The sequence below is a fragment of the Ochotona princeps genome, chromosome 12 (genome assembly GCF_030435755.1).
Source record: "Ochotona princeps isolate mOchPri1 chromosome 12, mOchPri1.hap1, whole genome shotgun sequence".
Lineage (NCBI taxonomy): Eukaryota > Metazoa > Chordata > Mammalia > Lagomorpha > Ochotonidae > Ochotona > Ochotona princeps.
This window is the reverse complement of record NC_080843.1, coordinates 53,318,998-53,341,801: the sequence shown is the minus strand read 5'-3', so window position 1 is coordinate 53,341,801 and position 22,804 is coordinate 53,318,998. Positions and strand designations below refer to the sequence as shown.

General features: G+C 42.1%; 1 protein-coding gene and 1 long non-coding RNA gene across 2 annotated transcripts in view; one reads left to right on the top strand and one right to left on the bottom strand.

The window, feature by feature from the left end:
• Positions 1-469: 469 nt before the first annotated feature.
• Positions 470-22,804, top strand: part of FREM2 (FRAS1 related extracellular matrix 2) — a 159,465-nt gene continuing 137,130 nt past the window's right edge. Inside the window, exons 1-2 of the mRNA XM_004577506.3 lie at positions 470-5,849; positions 8,856-8,945. Coding sequence (XP_004577563.2) covers positions 677-5,849; positions 8,856-8,945 — 5,263 coding nt within the window. The 5' untranslated portion in view covers positions 470-676. The remainder of the gene's footprint in view (positions 5,850-8,855; positions 8,946-22,804) is intronic.
• LOC105941836 (uncharacterized) lies at positions 4,479-13,508 on the bottom strand. Its single transcript, XR_009246419.1, has 3 exons — positions 13,362-13,508; positions 7,730-7,833; positions 4,479-4,609 (listed from the first exon to the last, which is right to left on the bottom strand). It is a non-coding gene; the product is annotated as an uncharacterized LOC105941836 (long non-coding RNA).

The window sequence follows — 22,804 nt, the reverse complement described above, 5'->3', positions numbered from 1 at the left end:
TCCAATTCAGACTCCAGGAACTTTGTAACTTGCTTATTTGGAGCTAACTTGCCTCTCCAGTTTGCAAGTGAGAAAAGACTGGCCTGCGCGTGTTGTCATTGAATGGGGCCGGCGGTGAGTGGGTGGCAACGTAGCTGATCGCCGCTCCTCCGGAGCCCCACATCCCGCAGCGCCGAGTCCAGCGCAAGCGAGCGTGGACAGCCCAGGCCGCCGTCCGCGGCACTTGCCAGACAACCTGCTGCACTTCGCGTCTCCTCCCCTCTCGGCGGTTTCCCCGCCTTGGCCCCTCCGAGCTGATTGGCACAAATCACTATCCAACCTCTTGAGCCCGGACCTCCTCCCGGGACCAACGATTGGCCTCCTGGGAAGCCTAGAGAAGAGGGGGGTGCGAGGGGAGGGATTTCCCTCAAAGCCCGGGGTCCCGGGACCTGGGAAGGAGGAGTGGAGGGGCTCAGTTTCCCAGGCTGCTAAGCCGAGAGCGGCGGAGCAGGACCGGCCGGGAGGGCTTCCCTCCACGGTTGTGGTCCCCATCCTTGCGGCCCAACCCCGGCTCCTGGAACACCTCGCAGGCAGCGTGCGGAGTTCCTGGCACTTTTCCGGAGGTGCCCTGTGAACCCCTGCTGGAGACAGATTTGCACGCTTTCAGGCTGCTCTGCCGAAGCCTAACACCTGGACCATGCAAGCCGCTGGGACCCCAGGAATCTCGTACCGGGCAAGCCGGACACCCAGTTGTGCCAGCTTTCAGCCGAGACCCTCGTCGACGCCCCGACTGCGACGGCTGCTACTGCTTCTGCTGTCACTGGTAAGCGGCGTCCTGGCACAGCCCGCTGACCCTGGCCGGGCGTTCCTGTCCCGGGGTCTTTCAGGGGCTGCAGGGGTTCCTGCCGAGGAGGCCATAGTACTGCAGAACCGCGAACTCCGCGTGCCTTTCGGTCGTGAAGTCTGGCTGGATCCGCTGCAGGACCTGGTGTTGCAGGTGCAGCCGGGAGACCGCTGCTCGGTGACTGTGCTGGACAACGACGCGCTGGCCCAGCGGCCGGGCCGCCTGAGTCCTAAGCGCTTCCCTTGCGACTTCGGCCCCCGCGAGGTGCGCTACTCACACCTAGGTGCGCGCAGCCCTTCTCGGGATCGCGTCAGGCTGCAGCTACGCTACGACGCGCCGGGAGGGACCCTGGTGCTGCCGCTAGTGCTGCAGGTGGAAGTGGTCTTCAGCCAGCTGGAGATTGTGACTCGGAACTTGCCCTTGGTCGTGGAAGAATTGCTGGGGACCAGCAATGCCCTGGACGCACGGAGCCTGGAGTTTGCCTACGAGCCCGAGACAGAGGAGTGCCGCGTGGGCATCCTCTCCGGCCTGAGTGCGCTACCTCGCTATGGAGAACTCCTGCACTTTCCGCAGGTTCCCCGAGAAGAGGGAGGCGCTCCGGAGCCGCTCCTGATGGACTGTAGACCTTTCCTGGAGCTCGGAGTGCGCTACCGCCACACGGCCCCGAGCCGCTCCCCCAACAGAGACTGGGTACCCATGGTTGTAGAGCTACGTTCGCGAGGGGCTCCTGTGGGCAGCCCTGCTTTGAAACGCGAACATTTCCAGGTACTGGTGAGGATTCGAGGAGGGGCTGAGAACAGCGCCCCCAAGCCCAGTTTTGTGGCCATGATGATGATGGAGGTGGATCAATTCGTGCTCACTGCCCTAACCCCAGACATGCTGGCAGCTGAAGATGCGGAGTCGGCACCTGACCTGCTCATCTTCAACCTCACCTCTCCGTTTCAACCCGGCCAAGGCTACTTGGTGAGCACTGATGACCGGAGCCTGCCGCTCTCCTCCTTCACGCAGAGGGACTTGCGCCTCTTGAAGATTGCCTACCAGCCCCCTCATGAGGACTCAGACCAGGAACGTCTGTTTGAGCTGGAGCTGGAGGTAGTGGACCCAGAAGGAGCAGCCTCAGACCCTTTCGCCTTCATGGTGGTGGTGAAGCCCATGAACACGCTGGCTCCAGTGGTCACCCGGAACACTGGTCTTATTCTCTATGAGGGTCAGTCTCGGCCCCTCACGGGCCCTGCAGACGGTGGGTCACAAAACTTGGTCCTCAGTGATGAGGATGACCTGGAAGCAGTGCGGCTGGAGGTGGTGGCTGGACTGCGACATGGTCACCTTGTCATTCCGGGTGCTGCCAGTGGCAATGTTGCTCCCAAGACCTTCTCAGCTGCCCAGCTGGCCGCTGGTCAAGTGGTCTACCAGCATGACGACAGAGATGGCTCGCTGAGTGACAACCTGGTGCTTCGTATGGTGGATGGAGGAGGCAGGCACCAGGTACAGTTCCTGTTCCCCATCACCTTAGTGCCTGTTGATGACCAACCCCCAGTCCTCAATGCCAATACAGGCCTGACCCTGGCGGAGGGAGACACAGTGCCCATCCCACCCCTTGCTCTGAGTGCAACTGACATGGATTCTGATGACGCTTTCCTGCTTTTTGTGTTGGAGTCACCCTCCTCAAGCACCGGGCATCTGCTTCTCCGCCAAACTCAGCCTCCCAGCGAGGAAGAGGAGCTTACCAGGGGCCAGTGGAAGAAACAGGGAGCATTTTATGAGCGAATCGTGACAGAGTGGCACCAACAGGACATAATAGAAGGGCGGCTATTCTACAGGCACTCTGGGCCCCATAGTCCTGGACCAGTCGTGGACCAGTTCACATTTAGAGTGCAAGATAACAGTGACCCCCCTAATCAGTCCGGGCTGCAGAAGTTTGTGATACGCATTCATCCCGTGGATCGCCTACCTCCAGAGCTGGGCAGCGGCTGCCCCCTGCGGATGGTAGTGCAGGAATCCCAGCTCACACCACTGAGGAAGAAGTGGCTGCGCTACACAGACCTCGACACAGATGACCGAGAACTCCGTTATACAGTTACCAGGCCGCCAATGGACACAGATGAGAACCACTCACCAGCCCCGCTGGGAACCTTGGTCCTGACTGACAATCCCTCCATTGTGGTGATGCAATTTACTCAAGCCCAGATCAACCATCATAAAATTGCTTACAGACCTCCCAGTGAGGAACTGGGAGTGGCTGCCAGAGTGGCCCAGTTCCAGTTTCAGGTGGAAGACCAAGCTGGGAATGTGGCTCCAGGCACCTTCACCCTTTACCTGCAGCCAGTGGACAATCAGCCTCCTGAGATCCTCAACACTGGCTTCACCGTTCAGGGGAAGGGCCACCATGTTCTGAGTGAGACTGAGTTGCATGTCACTGATGTGGACACTGATGCGTCCCACATCTCCTTCACTCTCACACAGGCACCCAGGCATGGCCTGGTGCAAGTGTCTGGACAGATCCTGCATGTTGGAGGAACCTTCCATCTAGAGGACATAAAACAGGGTCGGATTTCCTACGCACATAATGGGGATGACTCCTTGATGGATAGCTGCTCCTTGGAAGTCAGCGATAGGCACCACATGCTGCCCATCACTCTGAGAGTGAACATCCGGCCAGTGGATGATGAGGTGCCCACGTTAAGCCTTCCTGCTGGCACTCTGGAGTCCTATCTTGATGTCCTAGAAAATGGGGCTACTGAAATCACTGCCAATGTTATTAAGGGGACCAATGAGGTCACTGATGATTTGATGTTGACTTTCCTTGTAGAAGATCCACCCTTGTATGGAGAAATTCTGCTCAATGGAGCTCCAGCAGAGCAGTTTACCCAACGAGACGTTTTGGAAGGTTCTGTTGTCTATGCCCACACTAGTGGGGAGATAGGTCTATTGCCCAAAGCAGACTCGTTTAACTTGAGCCTATCAGATGTGTCTCAAGAATGGAGAATCAGTGGTAACAAGATCCAGGGAGTTACTGTGTGGGTGACCATCCTTCCAGTGGACAACCAGGCCCCACAGATTTCTGTAGGTGAACAATTTGTGGTGATGGAAGGTGATAAAAGTGTTATTTCCTCAACACATGTAAGTGCTGAAGATCTTGACTCTCTGAACGATGACATCTTATGCACAATACTTATGCAGCCTGCTTCAGGTTATGTTGAAAACATTTCTCCAGCTCCGGGCTCTGAGAAATCAAGAGCGGGGATTGCTATAAGTGCTTTTACTCTAAAAGACCTCAGGCAAGGTCACATTAACTATGTCCAGAGTGTCCACCAGGGTGTGGAGCCTGTGGAGGATCGATTCGTATTTCGATGCTCTGATGGCATTAATTTCTCAGAGAGACATTTTTTTCCCATCGTGATCATGCCTGCCAATGATGAGCACCCAGAAATGTTCATGAGAGAATTCATGGTCATGGAAGGCATGAGTCTGGTCATTGACACACCCATCCTCAACGCTGCCGATGCTGACGTGCCCCCTGATGAGTTAACTTTCACCATTACCCAATTTCCTACTCACGGTCACATCATGAACCAGCTGATAAATGGTACAGTTTTGGTGGAAAGCTTCACCTTGGATCAGATCATAGAGAGTTCCAGCATTATTTATGAGCATGATGACTCTGAGACACGGGAGGACAGTTTTGTGATTAAACTAACAGATGGCAAGTATTCCCTGGAAAGGATGGTGCTTGTCATGGTAATTCCTGTCGATGATGAGACTCCCAGAATGACCATCAATAATGGACTAGAAATAGAAATCGGGGAAACAAAAATAATCAACAACAAGATATTAATGGCAACTGATTTGGATTCTGATGACAGATATTTGGTTTATGTTATTCGTTATGGCCCTGGACATGGGTTACTACAAAGACGGAGACCCACAGGTGCCCTTGAAAACATCACCCTGGGCATGAATTTTACCCAAGATGAAGTGGACAGAAACTTAATCCAGTATGTTCACATGGGGCGAGAGGGCATTCGGGACCTAATTAAGTTTGATGTGACGGATGGAATAAATGCCCTCATAGATCGCTATTTTTATGTGTCCATTGGGAGCATTGATATCGTTTTCCCTGATGTGATAAGTAAGGGAGTGTCCTTGAAAGAAGGTGGCAAAGTAACTCTCACAACAGACCTACTAAGCACTAGCGACTTGAACAGCCCTGATGAATACTTAGTTTTTACCATCACCAGGGCTCCCATAAGAGGTCACTTGGAGTGCACGGATCAACCAGGGGTGTCCATCACATCCTTCACTCAACTCCAACTGGCTGGCAACAAAATCTACTATATCCACACAGCTGATGATGAGGTGAAGATGGACAGTTTTGAGTTCCAAGTCACCGATGGACATAACCCCGTCTTCCGGACCTTCCGTATCTCCATCAGTGATGTGGACAACAAGAAGCCAGTGGTCACCATCCATAATCTGGTTGTCAGTGAGAGTGAAAACAAGCTTATCACTCCCTTCGAACTCACAGTGGAAGACCGAGATACACCTGACAGACTCCTGAAATTCACTATCACTAGAGTACCTGTTCATGGACATCTTCTTTTCAACAACACCAGACCGGTCATGGTTTTCACAAAGCAAGACTTGAACGAAAACTTAATCAGCTACAAACATGATGGCACTGAGTCCAGTGAAGATAGCTTCTCCTTCACAGTAACAGATGGTACCCATACAGATTTCTATGTTTTTCCTGATACAGTATTTGAAACAAGGAGGCCCCAAGTGATGAAGATCCAGGTCTTAGCTGTTGACAATAGTGTCCCCCAAATTGCAGTGAATAAGGGGGCCTCAACGCTTCGCACACTGGCCACAGGCCACTTAGGATTTATGATCACAAGCAAAATATTGAGAGCAGAGGACAAAGACAGCTTACACTTTTCTCTCAGGTTTATTGTGACAGAAGCCCCTCAACATGGTTATCTCCTCAACCTGGGCAAAGGCAACCATAGTATCACTCAGTTTACCCAAGGTATGTCTCATTTTTCTTATACCAGTGGGCATTTTGTGTTTTTTTTTTTCCTAGAGAAGATGGCTTCTACTGAAAGCCATCTATGGAGAGTATCAAATTAGAGTCCAGGGGAAGGGTGGCGGGAAAGGAAGGGGAAAGCATGCACACAGACTAAGATCCCTTGAAGAATGGACTCCTTTTTGCTCAATGTCCAACTGCAAGGCTTTCATTGGAGAGGATCGATATGTTTGGAGGGTGACGGGGTACACTGTCAAGGCAGGAACCAGACTTTGGTAATTAAGACCAACCCTGCTATGAATGTCACACAGGTGAACCCTACTATCGGCTAGGAATTCTGAGCATTTTCTGTTGCCGATTCTGCATGTGGTTCATGAAACATTTTAGAACCTTTAAGGAAGATGCCCTATTCAACTTATTCACATTATGGTCATTATCTATTGCAATTCAGAAAGTCTTCCAAGTCATGTTACTTTGATTCATTTTAAGAGATTTTTTTGTTGTTGTTACTGTTATGATTGTTAGGAACTCTGTAATGAAAGAGAAGACTTACTTACATTTACTTTGTGCATTTTAAATTTATTTCTGCATGTTCTGTAGGGTTGACAAACACCTGCCAAAAAACAGAAATAATGGATAAATACTTGTCTTGCATTATAACAATGATGTCAACAGGGCCTGCTTTCCTAATATTAACTAAAAAGGAGAAAATTCTTTAAGAGGGATGAGAAAACAATATTCTAAACACTGAAATTGCAGCTCTAGTATGTTAAGAGCTTGAAGGTGTATAAACAAGATTAGTAGCAAAGGAGTAAATTCTTTCATGGTTTCCAACCTTTTTTCTGTGGTGTTGCAAACCCGGTAACACACACCAGTTGCCTCAAGTACCAAGCACCTGTGTTCTTGAGAGAACAGGGTTTTTCTACCCTGAATTCCCTTTGTGTGCTAACACAGTCTGAGACAGGAAGGGCAGGTGACCTGTGCAGAGTTATTCAGTGGTGGAAGGGAGAAGCCCATTCAGTGTATTGGCTCGGGAGTTCGAGCTGTGATTCTTGAACATGCAACTTTCATCACAAACGGATTTGATTGCTTTCATGAAAATCTCACCATGTCAGAATGGAAACTAGATCTTTTCTATGTGGGCTCTGTGGGTAGAGATGGAGCTCCAGCCAGGGCATCCCTGTGGGGGTGTTCTTTTCCTGCGATGGTGGTACATTCTTAGATAACAAATGCTTTCATAAACATGAATGCAGCAAAATGTAGTGTTAAAGTGAACCGCTTCTCTGTTTAGATGCTGGCAAATAGCCCCACACCCAGCCTCTTGATTCTTGGCTGAAAGCCTGAATATATCCTAAGGCCTGCAGGGACAGGAAAACCTGAGTGCCAAGTGTCATGCCAGCCCAGCAGGAAACTTTTGTGTGAAGCTTTTTGAGGATAGAGATGCCATGTGATCTCAGACTGGCTTATTTTCATGGAAACTGAAGAGGAGCAAAGGAATATATCAGGGATAGAAAAGTGTGCTTCAGACTGCTTCTCTGACTGACACAGGAATCCAAGTATGGAGATTCTAGAAGAATATTTGGATAAGAAAAGACAGTTTAATTTAAATTGTGTGTCTTAAATCCAACTGCTCAAAACATCAGAGTGTTGCATTTTATGAAAAAAATACTTAACTCTTAAATTATGCTATTTGATTATAGGTATATGTTATTTTTCAGAACGACTTTGAGTCGTATTTTTTTTTATGAACTTGTGGTAAATGCAAGTAGCTGTAGGTTCATTAAAGATGACAATACCTTTTCAAATTTTCTTTTATGGTAATTGTCACATTCTAATATGAACCAAAACTGAAAACGGTTGCCATTTAATTGTACAAAACTCACTTGAACAAGTTCAGACTAGAGTTTGGTTCAGAGAAGTTATTTATGGAGATTGGATAAGTGATTAACAGTGGAGAAAGCTTCATCAAAGAGCTGCTGTGGCTGATCTGGAAGGGAAAATAGAAGCAGTGTTTGGAATAAGGAACGTGCAGCATTTTTTGTTCTTTTATTTTATCTTGTTTTTTGCTGTATTAGGAATGGATATACCAAGCTATTTTGGTGGATTCTCAATGCTCTGAATTAAATTAACATTGATAGAAAGTTCTTCCTAAATTGAATGACTAAATGATCCCTCTGAGAGAAAAAAAAAAAAAACTTCATTTTAAACATTATTAAATTTCATTGTTGAGAAAAGATAATACTGTAGACTTAGGAAAGCTATTTGGTTATTCTTAATTTCAATTCTGAGATGTCCAAACCCTGGGTCTGTGTCACTTTTCTCAAGTGCTTAGGTTATTTTTCTGTTCAGTGATACCTTTGGTGACATAATTTAGAAAATCACATTCAGGGAAGCAAATGAATATGGACCAGGTATAGTCACCAGGGAGGAGAGGGGAGGGGAGGGGAGGGGAGAGAGGGGAGGGGAGAGGGAGGGGAGGAGAGGGGAGGAGAGGGAGGGGAGGGTAGGAGAGGGAAGGGAGGGGAAGGGAGGAGAGGGGAGGGGAGGGGAGGGGAGGGGGAGAAAAATGAGCCAGAGGGGAGAGGCAGAGTGTCTCTCCTCTGAGGATCAGTCCCCCAGGGCAGCAGAGGGTGTGATTTCAAGAGTGCCAGGAAACCTGCCATGCCTCAAAATATCTTCCTTTCCACCTGTCATGGTGTCTGACATTCCTCATTTAGACAGTCACTTCTTTGGTGTATGAGCATGCAAATATCACTGGGAGGGGCAACACCTTGCTATTATTATAACCTAACTCTTGCACTATATCTGTATGAAGGATCACATTTCCATGGGACAGCTGAAATCTAAGAGCTTAGATATCTAAGACATATGATACCACTGTTCCTCTTAGGCGGAGGAAAGGATCTAAACATGTTAACAGAAAAGTCATAACCAATAGGATTTCCTGCAAAAATGAGTCACCAATTTTGCTCTATTAACCGTGGTTTTTTTTTTGGGGTTATTTTCTAGCTGACATTGATGACATGAAAATATGCTATGTGTTAAGGGAAGGAGCTAATGCCTCAAGTGATGTGTTCCAATTTACAGTTGAAGATGGTGGTAAGTATTCTACTCTCCTGGTAGTGACGACCAGAAGAGGGACATTTCTTGGCTCTTCTTTGACAAGCATACGACAAGAAATCCTTCCCGAATATTATTTCATGTTCACTTGTGCAAATACTCAGTAGCTGGCCCATAGGCTGGTACAGAAAAGGTATCCAAAAAGAATGGTTGAATTTATTTGTCAGTTGCATCTTCCAAGCTCTGCAGCAGCTACAGTTCTGGTCATTTATGGGTTAGCTATCTAGCATATGACATCTGGGGCTTCATGTAGAGTAAATTTAGTATTTACTATAGAAAATTCTACAGTCTCACATTGGCACAGTCATACTGTGTAGTGACGGTAGAAAATGATCTAGTTACATTAATTGAGTTTTATGCTTTGCAAAGTGAGAAAGAGTGGGGGAAGAGAATCTGTTTAAATAGGATCTCTATGTCCAGTTGTTCAGATTACAACCTATTTCAGGTTGTCTACTTGTTATTGGAAGCTAGCCAAGCTCCAGTCACAGCCATGTACCCAAGTGGTTGTGTCTTTCCAAAGGGTGATTTTTAAAATTTTTTTCTAATTTGTACACACGTGTCATAAGTATCTGCTTTATCTCATCAGTCTCATGTTATCTGATGATTTTGTTGTTTGAGTTTTTAGTGACCTAGTCTGACTAAAATCATTTCATGACAAGGCCCGAAGGCCACTGCAGAGAATGGTATATAAGATGGTTTAAGTTTCTTCGGCAATATTATTGTCCTTGCTCCCACAAACTACTACATTCTTTTAAAATTTCCTGGCCACTCTTCATTTAACCCTGTAGTCTGGAAGGAAAACTGATCCCTAATAGATTAATTATAAAGTTGTTTCCATTTGGGGGGCTTCAATGGACACAAAAGAATCTCACCATGTATGTGTGTTGTGTGAACATGACACAAGAAGTGAAGACATATACAACAAAGAGGGAGAAGAGAAATTAAACGGTTAACTGTTTATTTCTGAAAATTTTTAAAATGGCACAATAGTATGTGATCCATCTGAAAAAGATCACATTCTTTCCCTATGTGGGTTTTGTTGTTGTTGTTGTTGTTGTTTCAGTACCAAGCAGCTTTGTTCAAAATTTCACTGGGCACACACCATGTTTAGAGTTGTAAGAAATGTTCACTGAAATGGGTGTATTCCAGAAAAGCAAAAAGGTGTATAAGCAGATTCAACTAGTTGATTTCTTTTATACATCAGAAGTTTAACTAAGCTAATTTATTTATTTTAGAGGAACCAAATCATAGCTCAGTATTCTACATACCTACATAACCTCGCACAAAACAAAGTTCTAAAATTGAAACCAACACATATAAAAGATATAAAAATTATACTTGCTAAATCTTGCTGCTGAAACAGGAAATTCTACCATAAGTATACTTAAGCATGAGACCTTGAATTCTTCCAAATATTGGTTTAAGACACTGTATTTATTTCTCTGGAGGACCAAATAAGCCATAATGCCAAAAAATTGTCTTTCAAATTTTTTTACAGTTTAAAATCCAATAGCTACAATTATTCTAAGTTGATATAGTCTCTGCCTTTATTTTACATTTGCTTTTTCACACACACACACACACACACACACACACACCTGTGATTGTGCCACACATTCTTAGCTGGGTAGAATGACAGAATCTACTTTAACAATCTGATCTATATTTGAACTTTGGAAAGCATTAGGCATAATAGTACTTCAGAATATTAAGCAAAGAATGACTAAAGAGGTTTATTTGGGGGTTTGCTGAAAGTGTGCCGAGGCCTCTAAACATTGTCTTTGTTTTCCTGGAAATAAGAATGAAGTCGTTTCAGAAGACTTTTCAGGGCTGTAGTTTCAGAATAGAGAAAGAAATTCCAGAGATAATCTTTACCCTCTCCAGAAGCACAGCTTCACTCAAGGGGCAGGTTTTGGCACACTGTTCAACAGAATTTCCCTTAATTCCCTGAATAGAAGAAAACTTCATTTGACAGAATAAACACAGAAAATCACAAGATTAAAGAAAGAGAAGTCACGTGTATATCTCAAAATTGTTTTGAGCTGATTCCTAGGTCTTTTTAAAACATGTTTGCATCACCATATCAGTATTTAAGCTTTAACTGAGCAGGACAGTAATTTAGAAACTGGTGTGATTTATTATCATTTGCTTCACAGAGTGATAGAAAGCCATCCATAAAAACTTCCCATTAAATATACTGAAGGCCGCCAATGCTTATAACTCCATCCTCCAAATTCTCTTTCTAATGCACTAAATTCACTTTCTTCAAATCAAGAAGATTGGCTTTAGGACCACACAAAGAAAATCATTAAGGGAAATGAATTCCTTGAATAACCTTAAAAATAAAATTGGAACTTGATTTCAGAGACCACAATTTGGAAGAGAAATTGAGAACAAAAGCCTAAGGCCTTTGGTTTCCAGTTAGTTATATGATCAAAGGAACCTGGGTAGGAATGAGGGCTTCGCACACCAGTTAACATGCTGCTTAAAACACTAACATCCCAAGTTGGAGGGCCTGTGTTTGAGCCATGTCTGTGCCCCACCTTCTGGCTTACTGCTAATATACAGGCTGAGCGGTAATGTGTGTCCCTGCCATGACATGGAAAACCCAGATCAAGTTCCAGGTTTTTGGTTTCAACGTGGCCCAGCCCTATTTTTGTGGGCATCTGGGGGCATGGAAGTAATTGGAAGATTATCCATTTGTCTCTATATCTAATGTTCCATCTCTTTGCCTTTCAAATAGATAAAACCAATGACTCTTTTAAAAGGTTAAAAAAAAAACTGGCTAGCTGCAGGATTCTTCTGATGTATTAATGAAACTGAAACTAGCCACTGTCATCAAACACCTGCCAGGTGTTCTTAGCAGGATTGGAATCAGAGGAGCTGGGACTCAACCAGCATGCAGAGCACCGTCCCAAAAGGTTTCATAACATAATATACCACAATGCTTGCTCCTCAATTAGACTTTATAACCTCCATATGACTTACGCAATTTTATTTTCTTAGCGTCTCAATGAGTTTGTTAAAACAACTATAACACAAGCCATTTAGTAGTATTCCTATTTGCCATATGAGGAAACTCAGTCACAGGAGTAATTTTTAAAAAATTTTTTTTAAATTATTTTTTTATTGGAAAGTCAGATATACAGAGGAGGACAGACAGAGCAGAAGATCTTTTGTTCTTTGATTCACTCCCCAGTGGCAGTAATAGCTAAAGCTGAGCTGATCCAAAGCCAGGAGCCAAGAGCTTCTTCTGGGTCTCCCACACGGGTGCAGGGTCCCAAGGCTTTAGGCCATCCCCAATTGCTTTCCCAGGCCACAAGCTGGATGGGAAGCAAGGCCACCAGGAGGCTACAGCTCTGGGCCCATCATTTTAAAAATTTTTTTCTGCTACAGTTCCGTAGGCTTAGAGATTTCCTTTCTTCTGCTTCCCATTCTCCCTCCCCCACCAATGATTCACACTATATTATTTAACAGTGTAGTCCTTTAACAACAGCCACAAGTCCACCATTCTGCTATTTAACAGTATGCTGGTATTGTATGTTCAGTGAAATAAGACAATCCCAAAAGGACAAATACATATGTTTCTTTGACATAAAGCAGTTCTTACAATGACCAGCCTATCAAGAAACAGGTTTGGCTTAATGGTCAGAAATATATTCATGTTGACAGTGGCTTCTTCTTATAAGGCTCCTTCAAAAAGTTAATGGGAAAATTAACTTGACACCCAAGTTTATTTTGGTGCAAAAACTGTGGAACCCATGTATCGTATTTTCATAACAGACATTGTCCATGATCTTTTAAAATTTCCCCAGTGGTGCGGCACTCATCCAGGCTTTAGCTAAACTCCCTTCCTTTTATTTTTGCTTTCAATTTTTGTGACAGGTAATTCACAACATAATGGTCCTACGGACTTTGGAGTTATAGCTTTCTTTGATGATGGCCTGATTGAATCCTTACTGCAGATCTATTACCCTGTAATTTTGTGGGCGAAGAAAGCATGTGTTCTTTTAGCCCTTGCATAGATGAGTGTATTCTTATCTGATTCCTGCTCAGTGTTCACCTCTCCAAAATTTTTCTGTATCTTTCAGTCCCCTCTTTGTCCCTTCATTCTTTACTGTGAAATGAAAGCTGATCTCATATAATTATTCCCTGTATGTCTCATCCTCAGCCCTCTGGCTGTTAATCACTCGTGAACACCTATTGAAAATGTCATTTCCTCTCCAGAGTCTCCTTATACCATGACGACAGCTAGCCATGCGCTTCTATGCCTTTTACCCTTAACTTCATCTACAGCAAGAAGAGCTTTGTCTCATTATTAGCTAATAGGGAGACTCCTGTGAGTAGAGAGGGCAACATTCCCATTTTAACAGACATCACTCTCTTGATACCTACCTGCCATCTCAGGGTTGAGCATGTGGTCAATACTTAGCAGTTAGTAATTGAATGAAAGGGAACAGGCAATTAGCCTAGAGATGAAGACACCCATGTCTCGTTTCAGAGCCTTTCAGCTTCCGCTGTTAGCTCTGGCTCCTGACCTCAGCTTTCTTCTATTGCAGATTCTGGGAGGCCATTATGATTCAAGATATTGGGTTCTTGCCACTTACCTAGGAGACATCTATTGCATTCCTGGCCCAGAACTGGCTGTCACAGGCATTTGGGGAGAGAATCAACAGATGGGGCTTCTGTGTCTGTCTCTCTTCCTTTCATAAAAAGGAAAAAAGGCTAAATGGGTGAAAAGATGCTCCATTTTAATACAAGCACCAATTAAGCAGCATTCTAGAGAGAGCTCCTATAATTAACAGTAAACTTTTTGTATACTTTTAGAGTGTGTGCTTATTAGCCTTAATTTAAACCCTTGTGGCACCAAACAGGATTTTTAGTAAATCTAAAGACATGAACCAATGGCTATGAATTCTTTTAGTATCTCCAGTAAAATATATTTAAGATTGAAAAGATTCAGTGCAACTGCAAGGTAAGGACTCATTTTAATTTTTTTATTATCATTGTTATTTCTCATGATACAGTTTTTTTGGGGGTTCTCATAATTTTTTGGTTCATTAATTACATTGTATTATGTGACAGTTTCAAAGGTACTGGGATTCTTCCCATCTGTCCCCAAACCCTCCCCCCATAGTGGATTACTCCACCTTGTTGCATAACCACAGTTCAAGTTCAGTTGAGATTTCCTCTTTGCAAGCATATACTAAACATAGAGTCCAGCATCTTATAGTCCAGTCAAGTTCCTCGGCTTCTTGGGAAGACCCTGTCTGGTCTGAGGGCAGAACCAGCAGAGTATCATCCCGATCAATTAAAAGCTCCAACATACCATCAGCAACAATTAACTTCGTTGTGGAATTAAGTGATATAGTATTGAGTAACCAATATGTTGACATGATATAGTTTTGTGAGTATGGGAATTCCCCCTCCAGTTTCCCTTTCTTACCTCTCCATTCTTCCCTCTATTTCTTTCCCCCTTATTATTACTATGGTATACTCCTTCAAAAACAGTCGCAAGTCCAACATTCTGTTATTTAAGTGTATCCTGATATTGAAGGTATAAGTAATGGTAGGAAGTCCAGCACCCCATTGTCAAGATATTTTTAAGTTTCATTGGAAATCCACCTTTTACTTGGAAGTAAAGATGCATTCAGTAACCTATATTTACTTCCCAGTATCCTTGTCTCCAGTATACAGCTCATCTTTAAGAATATATGTAAAATGCAGTTCTTTGTGGCCAAATGGGCCAAACTGGAAACCATAATGCTAAGGAAAATGAGCCAATCCCAAAAGGTTAAATACCACATGTTTGCCGTAATTTAAGATGATATGATGTTATGCATAACGTATTATGTTATGTATGTTATATGTTGTGTATAAACCAAAATTGAAATGTCAATGAAGTGGTCACAGAAGGTGGTTAAGAACTTGCATTTACTCTTAACATATTGGTTAGTCATTACTATGTCAATTAATTCCATGGTGATGGAAATTTTTGCTATTGGTTTGATTGACTGGGACGATACTCTGCTGGCTCTGTTTTCAGACCACAGAGGGTATACCTAAGAAGCTGATGAACTTGACTGGACAATAAGATGCTGGACTCTATGTTTGGTATATGCTTGCAATGGGGAATTCTCAACTGAACTTGAACTATGGTTGTGCAACAAGGTGGAGGAATCCACCATGGTGGGAAGGTTTGGGGAGGGGTGGGGAGAATCCAAGTACCTATGAAAGAGTGTCACATAATACAATGTAATTAAGGAGTTAATAAAATAAAATAAAAAACAAAAAAAAGAATATATGTAAATACATGTATAGCAATATATCTATTGATCTTCTATTTTGCATAAAGTTTGCCTTATATCAGAGAGAACATATGACAATCTGTCATTTGAGGATTGAATTATTTCATTGATCACACTGGTCTCTGATTGGAACCTTTTTGCTGAAAATGGCAGAATTTCATCCTTTCTATAGAGTAGAAGTACGCATGCTTTATCCACTCTTCTTTCAATGAGCATCTGGGTTGTTTCCATGTCTTTGCTATTATAGATTGTGCTGCTGTAATACAGGATTACAGGTTGCTTTTTCATATGTATTCCCAGAAGTGGGATAGCTGGATCATACAGCAGGTCCATTTTCCATTGTCTGAGCTCTCTGGATAACTGACTCCATACAGGCTGCACTAGCCTTCGCTCGCACTATCAGTGGAGTAGGGTATCTTTTTCTCCACTTCCACACCTGCAGGTGTTGTTAGGAGAGCTCTGAATGTAGGCCAGTCTCACTGGAGTTAGGTGGAACCTCAATGTGATTTTGATTTGTATCTCCCTGACTGCTAATGAACCTGAGCATTTTTTCATATGTCCATTAGCCATTTGAATTTGCTCTTTTGAAAATGTCTGTTTATTTCCTTTGCCTGTTTCTTCACTGGGTTGTTTTTTTGTTTTATTGTTTTGTTGTTTTGTTGTTGTTGTTGTTGTTTTCCTGTCATTGAGTTTCTGAAGCTATTTGTAAACCTGGATATTAGTCCTCTATCAGTTGTGCAATGTGCAAAGAATTTCTACCACTCTGTTGGTTATTTCTTCACTCTGTTGATAGTTTCCTTTGTTCTATTGAAGCTTCTTAGTTTGATGTAGTCCCATTTGTTTATTTTGACTTTGATTTTCTGTGCTTTTGGTGACTTTTCTAAGGAGTCTTTGCCTAGTCTTATCCCTTGTAGAGTGTTTCCTATGTTTTCCTCATATTAATCTTAAAGAATTTATTTTCAGAAAAAAAATCAGGATTTTATATAAGAACTATATAATTTAAACCTGGTAAGAAATTGAAATTTTCTACAATTCACTAAAATTATGAGGTCAGCACATAGGTATTTTTAATTTCCCAGTTTGTTTTCTCTTCTAGTGATATGTTCAAACACCACAACAGGTAGAAAAATGGAAAGCTAGAATCGTAGGAACCATTCCTACTCAAAACTGTCAAAAAGGTACTCTGTAAGCATTTACTAAATTTGGGGAGGGAGTTTTTTTGTTTTGTTTTGTTTTGTTTCTTGTGGGTTTTTTTTTTTTTTTGTAAGTCTTGAGGCCTCAGCATGAGATCCAAAATATATTTCCTGATGAATATAAAAAGAATTAGGATATGTGATCACTTGGCTTGATGCATTCAGTGGGAATGGCCGAAGGGCCTTACTTTTCCTCTTCATTATGAAAACCGGCTTGCTGTTTCCTCATTTGAACTCTCATGTGACTTGGGCATGCACTTTGAATTCTGCCTGCTCCTCCTGGCTTTGGAACTGGCAGAGTAGACATACCATCTGCAGTGGCCATTGTAGAGTGTCTGGCCTGATCAGAAATCATTTACAGCTGTCTTGGAGTGTGCCTTTTGGTGTCCGGTTTTCTGTCTGCCAAGAGCCTTCATTCGTATGCAATTGGCTGATATAAATAGCACCTTGACATAATAGAAGAAGCTGCAAAGTCATTTATATCTATCTATGAAATGTCAGGTAAGGTCAAGGCTTTTCAATTTGGATTTCATATTTGACAGTTGAATACTCAGATACAAACAGGCCACTGGAAGATCTGCATTTAGATGCAAGTTTTTGCTTGAAGATTACTAATAACTTTAGGACTTAAGGCAAAGTAATTACTGATAATTAGGTAGAATTTAAAGCAAGGTCTGTCAAAGTATATAAATAAGAACATTAAGAGGAAAAATGAGGTCTGAAAACAAGCATTATAAGATTATACAGACTTTCACTGGAGAGGAAAAAAAAGTAAACATTCTTGGCAATAAAATTAATTGCTAGTGACATGAGAACAAGAGGAAAGATACTAGTGCCGTAGGGAGTTAAAGTAAGATGAGGAAATCATGCCAGGCACTGATACAAATATTTTTAATCTGTAAGAGTGCACATACTGCCAGAATACAGATCCTGGGAAAAGATTTTGGAATCTATGGCCAAATGCTTGTAAGTTTTTCTTTGTTCATCAAGCGGTAATAATAAGTCTTTCTATGTCATAGCTCTGCCTTTAAAAATTTGCCAGACTCGATATGATAGCCCAGTAGCTAAAGTCCTCAACCTTGCATGTGCCAGGATCCCATATGGGTACCGGTTTGTGTTCCGACTGCTCCACTTCCTGTCAAGCTCCTTGCTTGTGACCTGGGAAAGCAATTGAGGGTGGTCCAAGCTTTGGAATCCTGTACCTGCATGGGAGATCTGGAGAGGCTCCTGACTCCTGGCTTCAGATCAGCGTAGCTCTGGCCTTTGCAGCCATTTGGGGAGTGAACCAGCAGCTAGAAGATCTTTCTGTCTCTCCTTCTCTCTTTAAATTTGCCTTCCCAAGACAAATAAATAAGTCTTTAAAAGAATTATTAAAAAGTTGTCATTGCCAGGGCAACTAAACTATGCCTAAGAAATAAGAGATTCTAAGCTACATTTTGTTTAGTATTAAATTCTTTCGTTTCATTCCAAAATTACATAAGATATGAACATGCTATTTTAATTTTATTTTTATTGGTCTTATTTCAAATTGCACTTTATTTAAATTGTTAAATAATCAAATATCTGTAACTCCTTGGTAAGCACATGTGTACAGATTCAACATTATTCTATATTTATACTCAGAACAAATGACATTTTAAAAACTAATCAGAATCCTTTACAAGTAATTAAAATAACAATCTTCAGTCAAGTATGATTTACAATATATTTTATTTAATTCAATATTAGCATATTCTGTAAGTTTTCTGTGAGTGATTTGCAGAAACAGAATGTTTCAAAAACTGAGTCCACCTTTGTAATTAGTATTCTTCTATAAAAGATACTTTTAGAGGGCTGTGGAAAATAGAATAAAAAATAAATTTGAGTGCAAAATTTTGAAACCTGTGCATATTTTTTCATAGTATTCAACTCCATGAACTTTTTGAAGACCCTTTTGCCCATAGATTTTAACATTTTTGTGCCAAAAAAAAACTATCTTTCGACTCTATTTCCCATAAACCTTTGAAGTCCTTTTATATTTGCTAGAGTCCATGAAAATGCAAGCAAAAACCAGATTTTGATAAGAGAAGAATCAGAGTTTCTAGGATAAAACTTAATTTGCCAAAAGAGGGTCCCTCTTTATGAGTTGAATTATTCCCCAAATATCCTTGGAGAACCCACTCTGTGTGTTGTCTCTTGGCACCTGGGAAAACGACGACGAACCTTCCAGCCATGAGCTCTGACCTGAGATTCATCCTCAGGATAAAGAGGTAGACAAACATGCATACATTGTGGAAAGATTTTTCAGGGTGATAATTAAAAACAAGATAGAAGCGCAGCTGTCGGGAAAGGCTTCTAAAAGGTGATACTTAAGCTTAGACTTAAGAGGAGATGAAACTACTGCCGGAAGAAGGGATGAAGAGACATTCCACACAGAAGGAAATTCATGTGTGGAGGTACTGAGCTTTCTGTGTCTGTGTCACCAGCAGGCCAGGGTTTCAGGGACCAACCAGAGAGAAGTACAATAGGTGAAGCTGGAGAGGGAGACTGGGACCCTGGGCACAGAAGCACGTCGTATAGATCTTGTTCTAGGCAAAAGGGAAAACTCCACCATCAGCTGAAAGCAAGGAAATAGCATGTTTCAATTTGAGTCTCAGGAAGATGAGTCTTGTAGCAGAAGGGACCATGGAAGGGCAGCAAGAAAGCCACAGGAAGATTAGCCCAGACTGATTCCAGAGACAGATGTAGGGTGCAAAGAACCAGGTAGACATGTTGGAAGTTTAGATGTAGGTTGCCAGAGCTTTTTGATGGATTAAACTTCAGTGTAAGTAAAAAGGACAACATAAGTGTGAATCTGGGCTTCCTGACCAGCAGAGAATAGTGGTGCCAGTTACTGAGATAGAAGGTTCTGGGGCACCTGGAACAGGTGCAAGGAAGGATAAAGAAATCATTTTTAATATGTTCATCATGTGGCATCTAAGCTGTTTGAGTTGTGTGCCTAGGAAGGCCAGCCTCCTGCCTGAGTTCATCTGTGCTGGATCACACTGTAGGAGCACAGGGTTTGATACTCCAGCAGCACACGCCAGCGCTGCCCTTTGCCATCGGTGATGGTGTGACCCTGAGCCAAGTGACTGCAACTTTCTTGTTCTGTTTCATTTGTACACTGAGGGGGATAATGCAGTGCCTAGCTCATGGGTTATTTGAAGATTTAGCAAGATAAGTCATGAAAATAGGATCATTCATGCAGCACAGTTCCTGCCACATGGCAGTGACCATGCAGGCAGCTGCAGCAGCGCCACTGTGGCTTCCACTCTGGGGCTTCCAGACCTTTCCTCTCTGTTGTTCTTTGTCCTTCTTATTTCCTCTCATTCCCTCGCATTTTTCCTTTCTTCTTTTTTTCTCATCTTTCCCATCACAGCTATTTGTGCAGGAGACTATTTGTTTTTTTTTTTGTTTTTTTGCTGAAGTGATGGGGGATGTACAGGGATAAAAAGTGGGAAGGGGATGAACCCTTCTGGTAAGGCAGACTTCAAAGGCCAAGGGAGCTTCCAAAGACATGTCACAGTTGCTAAGCAGCTTTGCTTAGTTTTAAGGGGCCTTCCCTAGGAACACATACCTCTTGAGCTCCAATTCCATGGCTTTTATTTCTCCTTTTTGATGACTGTAAGAACAAATTTTAAATCATATATGTACAGCACTTGAAGTATTGTATGACTGCAAAATTGCATAGGATAGATTTAATGCAGTTATAATTTTTTGTTCAATTAATTAAACCTTTGAAAATGTGAAAAAAAAAAGAACAAATTTTACAGGCTTGAAGGTTAACGCATTTAACAATTTGTCAGCACCATGTGGATTTAGTAAATGTAAATTTGAAAGCAGAGTTTTATTTGCAAACTTCTGATATACCAAGCCACAACAGGCTGAAGATACTGATATAATATCTTGGATTTTCAGGCCTTAGAATCATTGTAGCATTCTTTATAGATAGATGGATAGATAGATAGATAGATAGATAGATAGATAGATAGATAGATAACAGTGGACATACATCCTATTTAGTCAATATTACAAGGAAAAGACAAGTAAATAGATGTGTACTAGGGAAAACCATTGAATTTAAGCACTTTGAAACTCCATATTGAAGTCATCATAAAATTTGTTGTGTGTATGTAACACACCAAACATGTTCATTAAAAGATTGAATGTTTCTCACAGAAATGATTTATCATCACTACACACTGCTTGATTCCACATAATGAAAAAGTGAAATCTTTCTATGACATCAGAGGGAAATTCTTAAACCTCGTAATTTTTATGTTCTTATTAAAAAAGTGACTAGATAGCAATGAATTTTACTTAACAGCTGCAAGAACAAATTCCATGTTTCATAAGTAAAGAAGTACATTTCTCTGCAGAAGTCCAGGGATGCCATCTTCCATCGTCATTGCAAATACAGAAAAATACACTTTTTGAAGTTTCAATTTGTGAAAAGGTGATAAATGAGTAAACTCTACAGTAAAGTATAACTATTGTTTTGTTGTTGACTCACAAATGTAAATTCATTTTATAGTATACATTCATTTCCAAGGGCAAAAATGTTTGTATACATAAGCAAAAAAATACTTTGTTAGTATTCTGTTTTAGTGAAGTTACTGTACATTTACTGAGATTCACAGGACCTGTGATTCTGTTCCCTACTAATGAAAACTATCATGAAGTGGTTGTCCGTGAGCAGTTTTTCACTGAGGGAATAAATGGCAAGTTAAGGAAACCTTCACATGGTTGGCATTCAGAATTTCACTGTGGCTTTTAGTGGAGAAACCTGCAACACGTGTCACTTGGCTATAACTTATGACCATTTAATGTAAGATTCATGTTTTGCAAGAAGCATTAGTATTCTTGAAACAAAAAAAAAAAACAAGGGAAAAGATTAAAAGAATAATTATATAGCTATGTCTGAATTTCAACTTAGCCCTGTATTTTATTCTTCTTGTTGGGCTAAGCTCAGAAAATAACATCCTCCATGGGCCCTTTTAATGAAAGAACCAGGACGTAGCTCTCCTCTCTTTGATCCAACAGAGCTCTGACTGCATTCTTCCTGACTGAGAGCAGCAGTGTCTGCTCTGCGTTCCGTTGCTGAATTCTTCGGCGCAGAAAGGTTTAATCGTTTTTTTTTTTCTTGGTAATGTGCCACCTGCTACCTTTCACTCCACTTAGATAGCTATAGAAGTATGACTTGAGAACACTGAAAACAGTGTTTTCAGGTATCGTTCAAGAGAGCCACTTCAAACATTGAAAATAAAGTGGTGAAACTGGTTGGTAGGCTTCAGACACCCAGGAGACAGAACAGAACTATTTAATGTTCCAGTAATTCTTTTCTTGTTTAATTTAAATATAGAAATATATAAAAATTGAGTGCATTGTTCTTCTCTAAAATTAGCAAAGTTAGGCCTATATTGAACCATTTAAAATTATTTTCTCAAGATGATAGTTATTTTTGCTATCCAAACTTTGAAGTTACTTTGTTTCACCCAGGCACTAAATTCATTCAGTTTCACCTGCTTGCTAAACCTCTACTGGTCAGATTCTTTCCAAGTAACTCCATTGCAGTTTGTGCTATTAGAACTACGTTGAGATGGATACTTAAATGATTCCATGTATACAAACTGCTTGAAACAATTATTGGCATAAAGTTAATGCTATATAGTATTAACCACTCCAACTGTCATAAGAGTGTGATATGTAAAAAAAAACCAGAACTTTTATTTGCTTTTCATTTAGTGGCTGGCATCTATATGTGCTTAATATAGGTTTATTTAGTGATTGAGACTGTCTTCTACTGCAATTTTCCCAATGGTTTTCTCTGCTTCTCTCTCTTCTCTTATGCAAAGATGCCTACCTTCCATAGCAACCTAAAAATACAACTGGGACTTTCAAATTCTCTTTAAAAAAAAATCTTCCAAGGCTGGTGTTCGGCATGTAGTGCAGTGGGTTAAGCTACCACCTTGCCTATGCATGCATCCTAACTGATGACCGCTTCAGGTCCTGACTGCTCTATTTCCTGTTCAGCTCCCTGGTAATGGCCTGGTGGAGCAGCAAAAGATGACACAGATGCCTGGGCCCCTGCCACGCATATAAGGGACCCAGATGAAGTTCCTGGCTCTTAGCTCCTGGTTCTGGCCTGGCCCAGCTCTAGATAATGTGCCCATTTGGCAAGTGAGCCAGTAAGCAGAAGACCTTTCTCTATTTCTCTGTCCCTACATGCAAGAATTCTGCCTTGCATCTTAGGAAAACAGAACAAAATGAAGTAAAAGCCTTCTTCCCTCTACTCTGTGGTTCAAGTTAATTTTCTAAC